At 47.8% G+C, this 19,477-nt stretch overlaps 1 protein-coding gene across 1 annotated transcript in view; it reads left to right on the top strand.

Annotated features, from left to right (window-relative positions):
* MDGA1 (MAM domain containing glycosylphosphatidylinositol anchor 1) overlaps positions 1-19,477 on the top strand; it is a 53,417-nt gene that overhangs the window by 19,981 nt on the left and 13,959 nt on the right. The window contains exons 2-7 of the mRNA XM_003789158.3: positions 6,053-6,192; positions 10,834-11,008; positions 12,923-13,119; positions 13,901-14,033; positions 14,281-14,550; positions 16,574-16,903. Coding sequence (XP_003789206.1) covers positions 6,053-6,192; positions 10,834-11,008; positions 12,923-13,119; positions 13,901-14,033; positions 14,281-14,550; positions 16,574-16,903 — 1,245 coding nt within the window. The remainder of the gene's footprint in view (positions 1-6,052; positions 6,193-10,833; positions 11,009-12,922; positions 13,120-13,900; positions 14,034-14,280; positions 14,551-16,573; positions 16,904-19,477) is intronic.

Raw genomic sequence — 19,477 nt, 5'->3', positions numbered from 1 at the left:
ATTATGCTGCCCCAAGGGTGACAGCTTTCATGCCACTCGGCTGTTCTCAACCAATGGGATAGGCAGGGGCCATGTTACACAGGTTAAACAAAGTTACATAGATGTGTTTATAGCAGGACTTTTCAGAGGTTTTTTTTTTTTTTTTTTTTTTTTCTGAGACAGAGCCTCAAGCTGTCCCCCTGGGTAGAGTGCCATGGCATTACAGCTCACAGCAACCTCCAACTCCTGGGCTCAAGCAAGTCTCCTGCCTCTGCCTCCCAAGTAGCTGGGACTACAGGCGCCCACCACAACGCCCGGCGATTTTTTGGTTGCAGCCGTCATTGTTGTTTGGCGGGTCCGGGCTGGGGATTCGAACCCGCCACCTTAGGTGTACGTGGCTGGCGCCTTAGCCGGTTGAGCTATAGGCGCTGAGCCTTTTCAGAGGTTTTAATACTATTCTGTGTGCTGAATCTCTCTGAGAGGGAGAGAAAACACGTAGCATCCTTACTTGGCAGTGAAAACTCCTGTAATGGACTGTCAGTAAACACTTTACGGCACACAGGTTGGGAGACACTCTTCCTTTTCCATAGGGTTTTGAAGAGCTCAGGAGAGTGAAACAGGAAAAGGCTTATAGACCACAGGCATCCTTGGTTCTGAAGTCCTGTTCAATTTTCTATCCATCAGTGTGACATCAAGCAGAGATTATCAAATTCAACTATGTCTCTGAAATTCCCAGGGAGCTTGTTCCAGATACAAACTGTGAGGCCCCACCCCTCACAAGTCAGATGTGATGGTGCTGCATGGGTCTGGGGATCTGCATTTTAACAAGCTTCCTTGGGGTACAAGTGGTGTTGGGGGTGGTCTGTGGAGGACTGAGACAGTGAACTGTATTCTAACCCAGCAGGTGGAAGGCCTGGGTTTGCGTCTTGCTCTGCTGCCATCTCAGTGAGTGACTTAGACAAGGCATTTTCTTCTCCAGGCCTCAGTTTTCTTCTCTGCCAAGGGGCGGTAAATGTGACTTGCCCTTTTGGCCTCAGGAACTGAGGTGAGGAGCTTGAAATACACATTGGATTCCAGGAATGTACCAACCCTTGTCATCTGTGACAGAGAAGCCAGGGTCCTTTCACACAAAGGGCTTGTGGGCTCCAAGGCAGGTAGGTTCTTGAGAGGCATGCAGAGTCATTTACAAAATAATGTTGGCTGACATTTTTATATTGCTCACTGCCTACCAGGCACTGTTTTAAATACTGAATGTGAGTTTCCTCACGACTACCCCATTTTACAAATGAGAAAACTAAAGCTAAGGAACTTGCTGGAGCCACACAGCCAAGTGTGCTAGTATCATAAGAGGGGTGCTTGCGGAAGGGCTCCCTTGCCCCTATTTTCCAGCACCTCTGAAGCTCATCACAGCCCTCAGTGTGAATTTTGAGCACATTCATGAAACATCCCTACCCGTCCAATGTCTGCTTTGAGTTCCTCCACCCCTGGGATGTAGGAGGCCACTGTCTGTTGTCTCTGTCTCCTGCTCCTATTTCACCATTTTGGGAACTATCATTTTTGGAGAGAGCACACACTATTTTACATATATTACATTAAATGCTCACACCAGATCTGGGAGACGGCATCATTGTTCTTATTTTACAATCAAAGAGGCTGAGGCTCAGAGAGATCAAGTAACTTGCCCAGTGTGACCCAGCTTATGGGTAGCAGAGCCAGGAGTTAATCCCAGGTCATCCAAGTTCACAGCCCTGCTCATTCCATCTCTCTAAAGCAGACCTCTCTCTCCCCATTGTTCCTCATCACATCCCCTTGTTTTAGAGTCATCATAGCATTTATCACACTCCAAAACCATCCTGTCATTTCTGTTTCCTTTCTTTGCTATCCATCTCCCCAGCAATGCTCGTTGAGAGACAATCCTTGCTTTTCATGACAGTATCTCCAGCGCCCAGCACAGCGCCTGGCCCAGAAGCATTTGTTGTTTGACAGACTGAATGAGGGGATTATGTCATGGTGCATCTTGACACAGGCTGTGCCTCTTCCCTTTTGAATCAGGAGATGCTGCTGCTGGCAGTGGCTTCTTGGAGTGTGCAGTGCTGGAGGCTGAGGTTTAGTGGGGTGGGGCCCCTTTGGGGTTCAGGGTCAGAAACAGGGTTCCAGCCATTCCAGAGGTGAGCAGAGCCAAAGGGAGGCTGACTCATGCTGATGAAACTCAGTGGATGGGGGGAGGTGGTGATGAACAAATGGAAATGGCAAAGCTAAAGAAGACTAGATAGTTCGCTATTAGGGAGCACTTGTTCTGGAAGGAAAACTACACACCTAGAATCAAATCAGTGATGGAAAGTGGCTCAGAATAGAAAGAGTTGGGTAATTATAGTGGTTAGTGGGTGATCCTGGATAATCTCAATGGCTAATGCCATCAAAGGGAAGTAGATTTTTTTTTAAAATTCAGGTGTAACTTAGGGCAAAATCTTAAGTAAATACACGGATGTATCCATCCACCCATGTAACCACCACTCAGATCAAGACGTGCAACATTCCCCCCCCCCAACATAGGGGACCCTACCTTCTCCCCAGGAAGTTTTCTTGTTCTTTCTCAGAAAACAATTCCCCATCCCACCCAAGGGCAATCTCTGGTACCCTAAGATTAGTTGTTCAGTTTTGAATCTTGAATAAATGAAATCATATACTATATACTCTTTGGTATCTGTGTTCTTTCACTCAAACTGTGCCTGAGAGCTTCAATAGTGTCCTGTCTACCTGCAGTTCTCTCTTTTCACTTTTGGGTAATAGTCCATTGTATGACAATACCAGGGTTTATTTATTCCTCTTTTTTTTTTTCTTTTGAGACAGAGTTTCAAGCTGTTGCCCTCTGTAGAGCACTGTGGCATCACAGCTCACAGCAATCCCAAACTCTTGGACTTACGTGATTCTCTTGCCTCATCCTCCAAGTAGCTGGGGCTTCAGGCACCTGCCACAATGCCTGGTTATTATTTTGTTGTTGTTGTTGCAGTTGTCATTGTTGTTTAGCTGGCCCAGGCCAGGTTCAAACCTGCCAGCTTCGGTGTATGTGGCTGGCACCGTAACCACTGTGCTGCGGGCACTGAGCCTACTCCTCCTACTCTTGATGGACATATGGGTTGTTTCTTGTTTTTAGCTATTATGAATAAAGTGGCTATGGATATTCTTGTACTTATTGTCCAGTTGCTGCAAGTACCCATTCCTATTGGGTTCATACACAGGAGTGGAATTGCTGCATCATGGGCATACACTCGTTTACCTTTAGAAGGAACTACAAAGTTTCCTCCAAAGTGGCTCTCCTATTTTAGAGCTTATGATAGTCTTAATAGTTAATGCCATAGGAGTTGGATCATCTTAACAGTGTCGTCCACGATACCTACTCACAGCCCCATCTCTGGGGGGAAACACTCCTGTCAGGTGACCAGAGGCCCTGTGTCTGCTGGCTAAGCCCCATCCTCCCTGGCCTGTGCTGACTGTGCCCTGAAAAGTCCAGCTCTCCAGCTCTTTTTCAATATTCCTTATCAGTCACCAAAGCCTCTGTCATTACAACACTGCCTTGCTACAAGCAAGCCACAGTGTCCAAGATTACAGCTTATCTTCCATTGGAGCCTGTTAAATCGATGTCTTCCTTGTCGAGAGGCACCTCAGGCCACTTGGTCTTATCAGTAACCGGCATGCTCATCATCTCTTGGTAGGTTGTTTCTTGATGAGATTTCCTGGGGACCTTGGCCACAGATGGCTATCTCTTCCATGTATACTGATGTTCATGCATTTTTATTGCAAGGGCCAGTTCCCATATTCTAGTGTACATCTTGTATAGTGACTATGTGCTGATTACAAAACTGATAGAAAGTGTGAGTTGAAAAAGACCTCAGAGGTCATCTAATCCACTTTCCTCCTGTATGTGGAGGAAACTGAGGCTCAGAGAGGTGTAAAGACTTGCCCAGTGTCACACAGCTTGTTTCCTGACAACCATCCCAGGTTCACTCCTCTATGGCAGCCAGGCAGGCAGGATGGTTACCTAGACACTCAGACTCTGGGTTGGTGGCAGCTGCCACTGTTTGCAGAACTGGCTGCTGTTTGCAGAGACCCTCATGGTTAAACATAGCCTGTGTCACTCCCAATCACTGTCCCGCAAGTTTCTTGACCTACTGCCAGGCTTCCTCTGTGGACTCTGCCTCCGTGATTAGTTCACATCTGTCCTATCAATGTTGGTGGGAGACCCTATTTGTAGCACCTGTAGAACACATTACAATTCTAAGCATTTTTCATTTATCCTGTGTTATCGTCACATCCACCATTGTGAATACTTAGGGTTCTTCTCATCTCTTTCTTTTATAGATGGGAAAATTAAGGCTCAAAGATTACTAGTGGTTTACCCTTTGTAATACAGAATCTGGGATTATCCTCTGTCAAGTGGCATAGAGTTTCCTTGTCCTTTGAGGCCTAGTTCAAAAGCTGCCTCTTCCATGAAGCCCTCTGTGGTTCTTCCTCTGGAAGATGGTGAAGTCTTTCTTCTCTGATATCCTAGGGCCTTCTATTGATACATTTCTCCAATGGTACTTCGCAAATTCTCCATAGGATATCTTTGTAAATTCATTCATTCAACATTCACTGAGCTCCTGCTATGTTTAAGGCCTTGTGCTAGGGATACCAAAATGAAACTCATGATCTGGTAGGCAGAAAGACAGGAATCCTGAACTTGATAGTCAACAGGTCTGACACTGTGTTGTTATACTGGGGGAGGGATGCATATGCTAGATATGGGGGAAAGGAGGGTACCAGCCTGGCATGGGATGCTTCCCGGGAGCAAATTATACATTTTACTTGCCGGCTTTATATCTTACCTCTGCAATCTTGTGGGGCAGGGAGGCACTGACACCCCTTCCTTTGTGTCCCCTGTGCTCTGGATTACCTCTCCCACTTCCACTGTCATCTGGGAGCAGACAGGTGTGAAGCTGGGGGCCTTTTCCTCTTCTGAGAGCCCAAGCATTGGTGGTGTGGGGCTGGCATGCCTGTAGGACAGTGGGGATAGACACTGAGGGAGGGGCTGTGACCTTGGCAAGTTCAGTCACTTTCCTGCCTGACCTATCCAGTCACATCCTAGCTTTGGTCCTCTCCCCCTGGCAGGCGTACAGCTCTGAGCACTGTGAGAGAGGTCAGGGAGGAGCCACAGTCTTCTGAGAGCTCCCAGACCTCAACTTCTCTTGGAGAAGCCAGCACAGGCTTAGGCAACAATGAGAAAAAATGAACAGGCCTTTGGGGAGAGGAAAGTGAAGCCTGTGGGGCTGGAATGTGTGCATCTTAGGCCAGGTTCTCTAAAAGCAGAGCCTGAAATGGCTGGGAGTGGGGAGTTATGGTTTAGGTGAGAGATTTGATGAGAAAATGCTCTCAAGAGAAACTGAGGGCAAAAGGGAGGCAGTCAAGCAAAGATGTGGTTCAGAAAGTGTAGCCTCAGCCTGTCCCTAGGGGGAGCGCTGGAGCAAGAACAGCACCACAGCACCCCACCTTGAGTGTGTGTGTGTGTGTGTGTGTGTGTGCGTGCGTGTGCGTGTGCGTGTGTGTGTGTGTGTGTGTGTTGGGGAAAGGGTAACTGCCTAGGCACTTCACTTATGGCCAAGACAGCGCCTATCAGCTAAGGGCAGTTCCTTGGGGAAGATGAGCACCGTCAGGCAGCAGCACCTGGGCACCGATATACCTGCCATATTGGGGAGCTGGGTGGAGAATCCACTGCTAGGGCTGCTGAGACAACAATGCCAATTAAGTGATGTCCAATTTATACAATTTACAAGTTTACAAAGCCCCCTTCTGCACATCAGCTCATTGAAAAGCACAGATCTCTTTCAAGGGGTAGGGGAGAATTATCCTTTTCTGGAGTCCCTGGCCCTCCTGGTTCTGGCCTGGGGGCCCTGGGAAGATTCTTTCTTGGGCTCAGTGGAGTCAGGCCTTTGAGGAGGTCTGAGCTGACCTTTCCCGTGATACATTCAGGAGGGAGCCTCAGACCCCATCTGGCTTGGGGCCTCTTCTCTAAACTACCTCAATCTTCTCCCATCAGCTCCAGCCCAGGCCCAGATCGCACACGCAGGCCAGGCGTGTGTGGTTAAAGAGGACAACATCAGCGAGCGTGTCTACACCATTCGGGAGGGGGACACCCTCATGTTGCAGTGCCTTGTCACTGGGCACCCTCGACCCCAGGTAAGCCCCCAGCTGGCTTTGCATGGGCCCCGTCTGCACTCAGCCCTGGGATCAGTGCTTGAAAAGAGGCAGCAGCAGATGCAATCTAAAGACACACAGTAGCAAGTAAGCAGAAGACAGGAGACTGAGGCTGGGAAATAGCTGGAAAATTACCTCTGCGGGGAAGGGCTGGAGGCTCTGGGTTTATTCACCTGAAAGTGCTGACAGCTGAGGGGAAAAAAATGAATGCCAGTTGTTCAATTTCATCCTGTTCCACAGATATGTTGAGCGGACACATCCTTAGATGCACCTTCACTTAGTATCTGAAGGCATCGTGTGGGTACTACATGGGTCACTATGAACATTTTGAAACAGTGTTATGGTCCATTATTTCATTTCTAAGAAACACAGTCAACAGTGTCTTTTCTGATTCACCTGCAAGCTTTAACTTGCTTGGCTCATCGGTGTTGGTGGGAGGGGTTCATTTGTTTCTCTCTGCACGAATTTTACGTTTCTTGAGTTTGTGTATCTCAAAACTTTCATAATGACTCACATAGCGCTAATGTTTTCTCTTCAGAGCCTCACAGCTGTGCTGGGAGGAAGGGATTAGTGCCTCCATTTGGCAGCTGAGAAGACTGAGGCTCAGGGAGATTGGGTAAACTTCCAAGGCCACTAAGCTCTTGGGGTGGGGGTGAAAGCAGAATTTGAATTCAGAACCTTGTTTTCTTCAGTGCCTAACACTTCCAGCGTATCCATCTTTGGGGGCTCTGGCAGTTCTAAGCAACACGGAAAACAATCTCTGCTTCAGCTCTTCACTCTTGAGGTTCAAAGACCAAAAGCAATTAGAAAGGAACAAAAAGCAAGTATCTGGAAATGCCAGATGAATTCTGTCACAGACCAAGTGTGGTTCAGGCAGGAAGTGTTAGCCAGTTATCACTGAGAGCTGATGGGAGGAGGCAGGGAGGGGGTGGACTGGAGGGATGGGTGGAATTTGCTGGTGAGCTGCAGCAGCAAAGGTGGCAGTTGGACCTGAGGAAGGACAGGGAAATGCAAAATCCTTCTTTCCCGGATAATTTTTGGAACAGGGATGGCTTTAGTATGTTTGGCTTTGAGACAAGCAGATGGACAAGGGAACCCTCAACCTAAGAAATTATTATCACTGCTTACTCTTCAAAGGTTTGTTTGGAAGTGAAAACAATTGCGCTGGATTTAGGTTGGTGTTTGTGTCAGGTGTGACTATTAAACTGGGGATGATCATCTCTCCCTAAGGCTGCACTGGCCATCTGTGTGTGTCTCCCTGTGCGTCACATGTGTGAGTTGCTTGTGGCTATGTACATGCACTTGTATTTCTAGTTCAGTGTTTTGTTGTTGTTTGCTCATGTTTGACTCTGTCTCATCTCATTCCTCATGTCTAGCTAGACTCTGAGGCCTTTCTTTTTACATCTCTTGCATGGATCTTTTCCTCTCTATTCCTCATTACCCCTCTAGGTCAGACCTTCAGCCCTGTCCCTTGGACCACTGCAGTAGACTCTAAGCTGAACTCTCAGTCTCCTGCCCCCACCCCCAATCCATTCCTGCATTCTGCTACCAGAATAATACTGAAATGTGCTACATCATGTCACTCCCTGGCACAGAAACCTTCAATGGCTCCCCCTTACTTACCAGACTTGTTCAAGCTCCTAGTGATGGAACTGAAGATCTTCCACAATCTGGCCCCCACCTGCCTTTCTTGTTTGATCTCCTACCCTCTTCACACCCTTTGCCTCTCATCATCCTGCTTTGGCCATAGATGCTTGCTTCTCCTGAAACGCTGTCTAGCTTCTTATTTGCTCATTTCATTACAATTATTTACTGTGCACCTGCTATGTGCCAAGCACACTGATGGATCCTGAGGATGCAGCTGTAGTTCCTGTTCTCATGGAGCATCCAGTCTAGTAGGGGAGCAAGGGAAATGTCATCTCATGGCCTACTTTGTGGTCAGGACAGGGGATTGAGCAGACATGGAATTCCTCACTCTAAACAAGTAGCAAGAGAGGGAGGACACCAGGGGGTACAAATGCAGATACAGTCTACAGTGATGGCAGTGAGCGGAAGTTGAAGAACCTGGCTCAGAGAGAGACTGGGACTGCATACACGCCAGGGATAGTCATGTTACTACACACAGGGGGAGTATGAGTTGAAAAGCCACAGGTCCATCCAGGGCTGGGAGCTGGAACTGGACCCTCCCTGAAGCTGGAAGCTCAACAAGAGTGGCACCATCTATGAATGAGGACCGGAAGATCTCTCTCCGTCCTATAGCCCAGTGTCATTGCAGGCAACAGACTCTCTGCCTCAGGGTGTAGGTACATAGTCACCTATGAGACAGCATAGCCCTAAGGCCATCTGTATCTTGCACTAACCAAATGGTTAGTTTCTTCCTCACCTAAGAAACTAACTGGTTGGAATCTATCAAGCCCTTATCTTGGACATAGGCAGGCATAAAACTATACTACAGAAAGCCTATAAATGCCCAAATAGGACTTCTATGGAAGATAATTCTCCTGAATACAATAAGCCTGTGGAACAAAATTTCAAACACATTAAAAATAAAATGCCAGGAGAATAAGTCCATAGACCCAACAAGTTGAACAATTCACATGTGAGGAATAAAAGAAAACAGAGCAATCTGAAAGGGTCTTTAAAATAAAAATGTTTAAAATACTAGAAGAGGTAATGGGAAGAATAGACTCTTTAAGACAGCAGATATAAAACCCGATCAATCAGATATGGGAAAAAGCAAATAGAAATTCTAGAAATAACACAGTCTTTTTAAAAAAAAAAAATGGCCTTAATACTATCATGTTAAGTATCACGATAGTTGAAGAGAAAAATATTTGAATTGGATGATAGATCTGAGGAAATCAGCCATAATGCAATCTGGAGAAGACAGACAGAAAACATGAAAAAGAAATTGAGAGACGTGGAAGGTAAGTGCAGAATGAGAAGCTGCAGCATAAATTTAGGCATTCCAGAAGGAGGGAATAGAGAGAACAGAGAGGAGGCACTATTTAAAGAGATAAAAAGACTAAGAATTTTGTAGAACTGAGGACTGTCGAAAGTCTCAGATGGATGAAGCAAACCATGTCTTGAGTAATAAGTAAACAAACTCCATTTAGACAAATTATGGTAAAAATCATAAAACATTAAATACAAAAAGAACAATATTTTCATGGCCCTGTTCCCTCTCGAAACCACCCTCTGATCTAAGTATGGATTACCTGAAACTGCCTCTAACCTTCTCCAAGTTTTGTAACCACTAGGTCCCTGGGGATAGAGTTAAGGATGGGGAGCGGATGAGAGTAGCATTGTGGCCTGCAGTCACTCCCTGACTGAGAAAGGTGCTGCTTCTCCCCAGCCTTGTTTTTATGGCCTCTTGCCTGACCTATTCACCAGGATCAGGTTCCTTAATAAACAATCCTCCCACTTCAAGACCAAAGCTTACCCCTACACTCACCTTAGACTTAATCATCTAGAACTGATCTATTTTTCTTAAACCTCTAGCACCTTAATTAATAGGCTCAAGTTTCTCATGGGATCCTCGCTATTTTTCTACAATCTAAAGCAATATGAATAATAGAAATTTGTTGAGTATATACCCAGGCACCACACCTAGGTGCTTTACCTACATTCTTTCCAAACCCTATAATAATGTTGCAAAGAGGGTATGATGTTATATTAGTTATGCATTGCTGGAGAATATATACAATACCTACTCTGAAATTTAGGGGCTTAAAACAAGAAATACGTATGGTTTCATAGTTCCTGTGGGACAGGGATCCAGGAGCAGCTTAGCTGGCTGGTTCTGGCTCAGGGTTTCTCACAAGGCTGCAATCCACATCTAGCCTGGGGTGCAGACGTCTGAGAATGATTGAGGCTGGAGTTACTGCGTGGGTAACTCACATGGTTGTTGGCTGAGGCTTCAATTTCTCCCCAAAGAAGGCTCTCTATAGGGCTGCTCAGGACATGGTACCTGGCTTTCCTCAGACATCCCAAAGAGTGACCAAGGTGGAAATCAGTGTTTCACAACCTAACTCGGGTCACTGCTGCTGCATTCTGTTGGTCACGGACTACCCTAGTACAAAGAGGCAGGGGACTGCAGAAAGGTGTGAAGACCAGGAGGCCATCTTGGAGACTGGAACCACAAACAGCCCTTTCGCAGACGCGAAATCGGAAGCTGAGAGGCGGGTAACGATCAAAGGCCACTAAGCCAGTAAGGGAAATAACAGAAAAATCTTATCAGAATCTTAGTCTTTCAGGCAATAAGTACGTACATATTTGATCCTCCAAGTAATGCTAGGAAAGGGGGTAATATTCGCCAATTGACAGATGAGGAAAGCAGGGCAGGTTTAGGTACCTTGCCCACAAATCCATGCTCGTAATCACAGCGCAATACGCCTCTTCCCTCTGACCCGGGACTCCTCTGGCTCTTGGCACTGTGGCGTGCTACCCTGTCGGTGCATTCCCGCGAGTCTGTGTTGGTTAGTTTCCTCCATCTGGGTACGTCCCACGTGCGCTTGCGAAAAAGCGCAGGGGCGTCAGGGGCGCTGTGGCGCGGTGCTCAGCCCGGAGACGCCCACTGCCCTTGGCCGCGGGTCTGAGTCTGCCCCGCCCGGCTGGGCCCAGGTGCGGTGGACCAAGACCGCCGGGAGTGCGTCGGACAAGTTCCAGGAGACGTCGGTGTTCAACGAGACGCTGCGCATCGAGCGCATCGCGCGCACGCAGGGCGGCCGCTACTACTGCAAAGCCGAGAACGGCGTGGGAGTGCCGGCCATCAAGTCCATCCGCGTGGACGTCCAATGTGAGTGGAAGCCCTCTCCCGCCCTGGACCCTGGCAGCCCTGCCCTCGCCAGAGAGCTCAGCTGGGGAAGGGAGGGATGGAGAAGCAGCACTGAGTGTCCATCAGACATTCCCATCTGCAATCCCGGGTGAACCTTGCAACATCGCTGTAAGGTGGGTGGGGAAGACAGAGTGAGTTGGACCATTCCCCATCCACAGATAAGGAAACTGAGATAACCATGTGACTTGCTCGCAGGCATAGAGGCCCAGAGCAGCCTCAAACACAGGTCTCTTCCCTGTGCCTCAGGGTCCTCCCATAGTACCTCAGGTCTCTGCTTTTGCCCCATGGACAGCTCTGAGCCTTCCCTCCCCTACTACCTGTAGGACCAAGCACGCCACCCACACCTTGTCGCTGGTTGAATGGGAAGCCCTGAGTGACTACCTGGCCTCCATGGATAGCCCTTTAATCCAGGAGCTGGACGCTGTAGGTCCAAGCCCAAGGGCCTGTCTGGCACCATCTTAGGTCCTAGAATAAACCTACCTATTAACTACATTTCGTCCCACTCCCTAACTGGGACCTGATAGAGTGGTACCAGGGGAACTCCAGACCTCACTTCTGTCACTTGTCAGCTACCTGTGGTTCTGCCAACCGTTGGGACTGAGTGTCATTTCTCAGGTTATTGGTGCTGAAAAGGGTAGGCATAGCCTGGGCTTACCAGTGCCCAGCTGCTCTCATGGCCTGGCCTATGATGTCTATCTAGGTGGGCTGCAGAAGGAGGACAAAATGATGGGATGCTGGGACATCAGCTGTGGGATGCTGGAATGTGGACTGTTGGTACCTGTTGTGCACAGTCTAGGATATACACTAGAATCTCTAGGGGATCCTTTATTTTTTTAGAGATGAGGCTGTTCTGTTGCCCAGGCTGGAGTACAGTGGTACTATCATAGGTCACTGCAGCCTGGACCTCCTGGCCTCAAGTGATCCTCCTGCCTCAGCCTCCCAACTAGCTGGGATTGCAGGCATCAGACACTGTGCCCAGCTCTAGGGGGATCCTTTTAAAAATGCTAATGCCTGGGCCCCACTTCCAGAGAGTCTGATATAATTGATCAGGGTTGGGTTCTGAAATGAGGATTTTTCCTGTCTTTTTTATGTTAATGTATTGGGGGGGTACACTCTATAATGCTGAAGTCAGGGCTTTCAGTGTGCTCACCACCAGGACAGTGTTCATGGTACCCAATAGATTTTTCTTAAGATTTAAGATTTTTCTTAAAATTTTTTTTTAATTGAGGAGTAGCCAATAAGTGTGACTTCTTGTGTGTGTGTGTGTATATGTGTGAATACCAACCAGTTCAAGATAAAAAACATTTCCAGGACCCTAGAAAGTTCCCTCGTGCTCTCTCCTAGTCAATAATTCCCCCCAGAGGCAATCACTAGTCTGACTTTTGACACCATCAATGGGCTCTACCAGGCATCAGTATTAAAAAGAAAATCTCCATGTGATCCCATTGTGTGAACAGGGGCAAGAACCACCAATCTACTCTAGTTTACTAATGAGAAAACTGGGGCCCAGAGAGAGAAGGGACTTAGGCAGGTCACACTACAAATTAACAGCTAAACTAGGATTTGAACCAGGGTTTCCTGCTTTTCTGTCTGCAGCCACTTCCTCCATCCTGGGGTGGGAGAGTATGAAGCTAGATATCCCCATGCAGGCACCTGCGAGGCACAGCTGGGAGGGAGCCTGGGAAGCCATCAAGTCTAGTCCCCTGCCTCTAACAGGCTGGTCAAGCTTTTGGAGCTGGGAGAGCGTCTTGCTCTCTGAAAGTGTCCCTGGAGGGTAGCTAAGCTTTCCATGAGGGCTGCCAGGAGCCTCAGCCCTCCTCCCTGCCCCCATTGGGGTCACATCATCCTGACTCCACGGGGGCTGTGCCCTTGCAGACCTGGATGAGCCAGTGCTGACGGTGCACCAGACGGTGAGCGATGTGCGAGGCAACTTCTACCAGGAGAAGACGGTGTTCCTGCGCTGCACTGTCAACTCCAACCCGCCTGCCCGCTTCATCTGGAAGCGGGGCTCTGACACGTTGTCCCACAGCCAGGACAATGGGGTTGACATCTATGAGCCCCTCTACACCCAGGTCAGCACGGGTAGCTGGATCACTCCACACTCTTCCTCTTGCCCCCAGCAAGGGTCAGGGGTGGACAAGGAGCCTGAGTTCTTGGGACTGCCCTGACTTTCACAATCCTATTCTGAAGTTGAGAGCACACATTCTGATTGGAGTTCAGATAGCCTGGGACTGGGAATACCAGGGCAGAAAGATTAGGAGTGAAGACAGGAAAGTCTCCAAAGCACCATGTCCCCTAAGAACATTGCTGGTTATGGGAAGGCACCCTCTAGGGGCAGATAAATTATCCCCACCCCTGCTGGCTCACAGAGTATTGGGAACCCATGGGCAGGCACAGCAGGAGTCGGGAATGACTGCTCTTCCACGGGCCCCCTACGCTCCCAGGAGATGATGATAATGCCATCTTGCCAGGGAGGGCTTTCAGAGGTGGCTGTCAAAACCTCACTTATGGCCTTTGGGTCAGCCTCAAGTTTATGTGGGTTGTGTAAGGCAGAGCAGGATTCCCTCCTTAGCCTGTCATTTCCCAGAGTGAGGAAACTGAGGCCCAGTCCTGGTCATTGTGCACGAGGGCAACCTCAGACCCAGTGAAGCCCATGACAAGGCACTGCCAAGGGTGTAGAGTGTGGCAGCTACTTCAGGCTCAGGGTCCCTGTGGCAAATGGTGTGGGTGGAGGTGGAGAAGATAGGAATTAGAATAGGAATTTGCTGTGGCTCTGGTGCTCAGTGAATTGAGTGTGTGGGATCCCTGGAGACTCAAGCAGGTGCCTCACCCCAGTGGTCCACTGCTGCCCAGGGGGAGACCAAGGTCCTGAAGCTGAAGAACCTGCGGCCCCAGGACTATGCCAGCTACACTTGCCAGGTGTCTGTACGTAACGTGTGCGGCATCCCAGACAAGGCCATCACCTTCCGGCTCACCAACACCACGGGTACAGGCATTTCCCTGCCCACACCCCTTGCCCACCTGGGCTAATTCCCCAACCAGAAGATAGTGCCCCACTCCACACTGGACTCTAGGCACGTCACCCCTGGTGTCCAGCCCCTCCTGCCCTCTTCCTGCTCTCTGGCTTCTCTCCTCTTGTCTCCCCCGGCCTCCATGGTTTCCCTAGTCCCTTCATCTCCCTACATCCAGCCCTGCTTTATAATCCCCTAATACCTACCTCCTTGTCCTCTTAGCACCACCAGCCCTGAAGCTGTCTGTGAATGAAACTCTTGTCGTGAACCCTGGGGAGAATGTGACGGTGCAGTGTCTGCTGACAGGTGGTGATCCATTACCCCAGCTGCAATGGTCCCATGGGCCTGGCCCACTGCCCTTGGGTGCTCTGGCCCAGGGTGGCACTCTCAGCATCCCTTCAGTGCAGGCCCGGGACTCTGGCTACTACAACTGTACGGCCACCAACAATGTGGGCAACCCTGCTAAGAAGACTGTCAACCTGCTGGTGCGATGTACGTGGTCTCAGGAGGGGTGGGAAGGAAGTTGTGAGGCAGACAGTGTCCCTGTCCTCTGGGAGCTACCAGTAAACTGGGAAAGGGGCCTGTCTGCTTCTCACCTCTCAGGTGAGGCATGCTGAGGAGGCATGTTCCCAGCACTTTAATTTCCCTGCAATTCAGCGATCTGCCAGCAGATGGCAGGACAAAAATTTGTGTAAAGTTTTATTTATGGTTTACAATCTACATTTACAAATATGACCTCAACAATCCAAGAAGTAGAAGGACTGGAATTGGTTAGTTACATTTTTTTAGATTGGGAAACTGAGGCCTCAAAAGCTTAATGTGGATATTCTAGGCTTAAAGAGAAATTTCTTGGGTTTCTCCCTCTACAATGGTTTCTACATGATTAACTGAATATAAGTAAAAGTTACAAACATTTCCACAGACCTGACACGTAAATCTTTATTAGAAAAGCATTTAAGTGAATCTGAAGACAATTACTAAGGATAAAAATAACGTATAAACATTTTCCTAAGTAAACCTCACCCTGCAATATTCATGAGCCACTCACAATGATCTTTAGTGACTCACAATGATCTTGTCACTCTGATTTAAAGGGAAAACTTAAATTATTCTGCTTGTGCACTGTTAGGAGTTTTTGCTTATTTGTTTGTTTGTTTTAAGATGTGGGCTTGTTTCCCAGCTCTTTAGCACTTGAAAGTAAAGTTCAGCTTCTGCCAAACTCAACTGAGAGTCCCTGATGACATGGACTCTCTTCTTCATTCATCTCTTACCGACCAGTCAGTCCTTTTCTGACTCTCCTCACAGAAAGAAGCTAGCTCACTATGACTTTTTATTTAATCAGATGAGAAAGAAGGTAACAGGATTGTGCTGTCTGATGACTACTTTTCCCATCAGAAGATTATTTCCTCTACCTAATTCCATTTGACCTTTAAAACCTAGGTTGGTGGGATCTCAATTTACATGAAATACTTATGATCACCTCTTAGTGTGATTATATAGCCTGCCTTTCCCTAAACAGTCCTGATTTGTGGCTGTTGTACCAGTGTCCTAATAGGTTGGGTAACCTATTTAAAATTCTGTCTAACTTACTTTTAAAAAGATCCACATTATTTAAAGAGGCCAGACCCTTCCTTTCTAAACTCAGTGTTTTTATGTTATTGCGTGTAAAATGATTATAATGACCTTTTATTATAAAAATTACACATGCTTGTTACAAAGAGTCAAACAGCACATTAAATTGCCTGTCATTTTCTCCTCAGTTCCTCTCTCTAGATAGAACCACACTTATATTCTAATCTGCATCCTTCCAAGTGTATAAAGATATTCAAGGTTTAAAGCAGTGATAAAAATAAAGTAGTGTAGTGGTCAAGAGGGTAGGCTCTGAGTTTGAATTCAAGATATGCTACTCTTTTGGCAAGTTGCTTAAACTTTTTTGGCAAGTTCCCTCCTTTGTAAAGTGGGGACAATAAAACACCTCCCTCAAAGATATTTAGATGTTTAAATGAGTAAATCCATGTAGACTGCTTAGAACTGTGCCTCTTATATAGTGTATCTTTTAGTTAATAGTAGCTATAAATCATTACAAAACATGCTTTTCTGCTTTTTTTACTATTTTATTTTATTATTTTGTTATTTACTGTTGAGACACATTCTCACTTTGTTGCCCTTGATAGAGTGCTGTGGCATCATAGCTCATAGCAATCTCAAACTCTTGGGCTCAAGTGATTCCCTTGCCTCTCCTGCACTCACCATAACTGAACTATAGGCACCCACCATAATGCCTGGTTATTTTTGGAGACAGGGTCTCACTCTTGCTTAGGCTGGTCTTGAACTCCTGAGCTCAGGCAATCCACCCACCTCAACATCCTAGAGTGCTAGGATTCTGGGCATGAGATACCATGCCTGGCCTTGGAGAGCCACTTTGAGGGGAAAAATTGGGTCTGGGTGGGGGTAGGACATGGGCCCTTGGCTTCAGGCCAGCCCCAGCCATCCTTCCCTCCTCACCCACCCATAGCCATGAAGAATGCCACGTTCCAGATCACCCCTGATGTGATCAAAGAGAGTGAGAACATACAGCTGGGCCAGGACCTGAAGCTGTCATGCCATGTGGATGCAGTGCCCCAGGAGAAGGTGACCTACCAATGGTTCAAGAATGGCAAACCAGCACGCATGTCCAAGCGGCTGCTGGTGACCCGCAACGACCCTGAGTTGCCCGCTGTCACCAGCAGCCTAGAGCTCATTGACCTGCACTTCAGTGACTATGGCACCTACCTGTGCATGGCTTCTTTCCCAGGGGCACCTGTGCCTGACCTCAGTGTCGAGGTCAACATCTCCTCTGAAACAGGTTGGCAGCTGGAGGGGTGTCAAGAAAATCTAAGGGAGGTGGAAAGGCCCACAGCTGGGAGGTGGGGGGCAGCAGCTTGGGAAAGGGAGGCCAGAATGAGGGGGGTGATATTTGTTCATGCCACATACATTTATTTGGCATATTTAGTTAATGTGCCAGGCACTGTGCTAGATCCTGGGGTAGAATGGTGAGCAAAATAAGCCTTCACTGACTGGTGTAGGAAGGCAAACATATTTCAGATAGTCTCCCAAATAAATATATCATTGCTGACTGAAAAATGAGAGTCTAGAAAGAGTTTCTTTTTTTTTTTTTTTGAGACAGAGCCTCAAGCTGTTCCCCTGGGTAGAGTGCCGTGGCATTACAGCTCACAGCAACCTCCAACTCCTGGGCTCAAGCGAGTCTCCTGCCTCAGCCTTCCAAGTAGCTGGGACTACGGGCGCCCGCCACAGCGCCCGGCTATTTTTTGGTTGCAGCCGTCATTGTTGTTTTGCGGGTCCCGGCTGGGGATTCGAACCCGCCCCCTTAGATGTACATGGCTGGCGCCTTAGCCGGTTGAGCTATAGGCGCCGAGCCTAGAAAGAGTTTCTTTTTTTTTTTTTTTTTTTTTTTGAGACAGAGCCTCAAGCTGTTCCCCTGGGTAGAGTGCCGTGGCATTACAGCTCACAGCAACCTCCAACTCCTGGGCTCAAGCGAGTCTCCTGCTCCGCCTCCCAAGTAGCTAGGACCACAGGCGCCCGCCACAACGCCTGGCCATTTTTTGGTTGCAGCCATCATTGTTGTTTGGCGGGCCCGGGCTGGGGATTTGAACCCGCCACCTTAGGTGTATGTGGCTGGCGCCTTAGCCGCTTGAGCCACAGGCGCTGAGCCTAGAAAGAGTTTCTTGAGATAGAATGCTCAATCTGAGATCTAGGCAAAGGAAAGCAAGGAAGGCCAAAGAATCGGCATGTGCAAAGGCACTGAGGCAGCAGAGTGCATTGGACATAGGAGAACTGAAGGAAGGAGAGTGTGGCTGGGAGAATAGAGTGGGGTAAGCATGGAAGGGTTGGCAGAGGCCAGATTGTGCAGGGCCTTGTAGGCTGTTATTAGGTAGCTGCCATAACAAAGTAGTATAGACTGGAGGCTTAACAACAGAAATTCATTTTTTCATAGTTCTGAAAGCTAGAAATCTGAGAGCAAAGTGGCACCAGGATTTATTTCTTCTGGGGCTTCTCTCCTTGGCCTGTAGATGGTCATTTTCTCCCCTTGTCTTTACTTGGCCTTTCTTCTTGGCATGTCTATGTTCCAGTGTCTTCCATGTATAAGTATACTGGTCATATTGGACTAGGGCTCACCCTAGTGACCTTAATTACCCCTTTAAAGATTCTGTCTCTAAATACAGTCATATTCTGAGGTACATGGGGTTAGGAATTCAACATAAGAGTTTGGGAGGGATACAATTCAGTGCATAACATAGGCAATGGTAAGAATTCTTATCTTTATTCCAACAATAATAAATAACAATAATGAGATAATAGGGTTAACATTTGTTGAGTGTTTGCTGTGTTCTGACAAGTTTATATTAATGTCATTTACTTTCATTATTTACCTTATGGGTTAGTAGTTTATCTTCTGATTTTCTAGGCTCAGAAAGTTTGAGAAACTTAACCTAAGGTACTACAACCATAAGTGATAGAGTTGGGATTTGAATCCAGGCAATCAGACTTCAGACCTGCTGTTAGCCACCACTGAGGGACTTGTACTTTGAGAATGACAGGAGGCTGGAGGGGATCCTTTGGAGAGGGTCTCCAATGTCTTGGCTGTAGCCCTAATGCCTTGTACTGAGAAGCAGACTGACTTTGGGCAGCTATCATATGACCAGATGCAGAAATGTAACTGTTATCAGTATTGCTTCCTCAGGTGCTTCAACTCTCTGGATTTCAATTTCTTTCTGTGAGGGATTGGGCCAGGTAGCTGTGGAGGCCTCTTCTACCCTGACATCTGCACAGGGTGAAACAGGAGAGGTCTTAAAAGCTTTTGGAAGGAGATGAACCTAAGCTGGGCTTTGGGAGTGGACCAGAACTGATTCTATAAATTCATTTTGCAAACTGATTTATGCCAAGCCCTGGGTGTCAGACAGAAATGTGCAGCCCTTCCTCAGAGCTCACTGACCAGCCAAGGGAGACAGACATGTTGGGGGGAGGAGTAAGATAAGAAATGGAAGGGCAAACCTCGGAAGTGTGGCATGGAGGTAAAGGAGAAGTTTGTAGAGCATCCTGGGAAAGCCAGAGGAGCATTCTCAAAAGAGACATGCTCCACGTGAGCCTTGAGAGTCCATTAACATTTGCCAGATTGGTGGGGCAAGACTCGAAAAGGCAGCTCAGTGCCTGTGGCTCAAGTGGCTAAGGTGCCAGCCACATATACCTAAGGTGGCGAGTTTGAATCCAGCCTGGGCCCACCAAATAACAATGACGGCTGCAACCAAAAAATAGCCAGGTGTTGTGGTGGGCACCTGTGGGCCCAGCTACTTGGGAGGCTGAGGCAGGAGACTCGCTTGAGCCCAGGAGTTGGAGGTTGCTGTGAGCTGTGATGCCACAG

The sequence above is a fragment of the Otolemur garnettii genome, unplaced genomic scaffold, assembly GCF_000181295.1.
Source record: "Otolemur garnettii isolate 467f Iridium unplaced genomic scaffold, OtoGar3 scaffold00031, whole genome shotgun sequence".
NCBI classification, from domain to species: Eukaryota; Metazoa; Chordata; class Mammalia; order Primates; family Galagidae; genus Otolemur; species Otolemur garnettii.
Note: the sequence above shows the minus strand (reverse complement) of the source record. Positions and strands in the feature narration are given on the sequence as shown.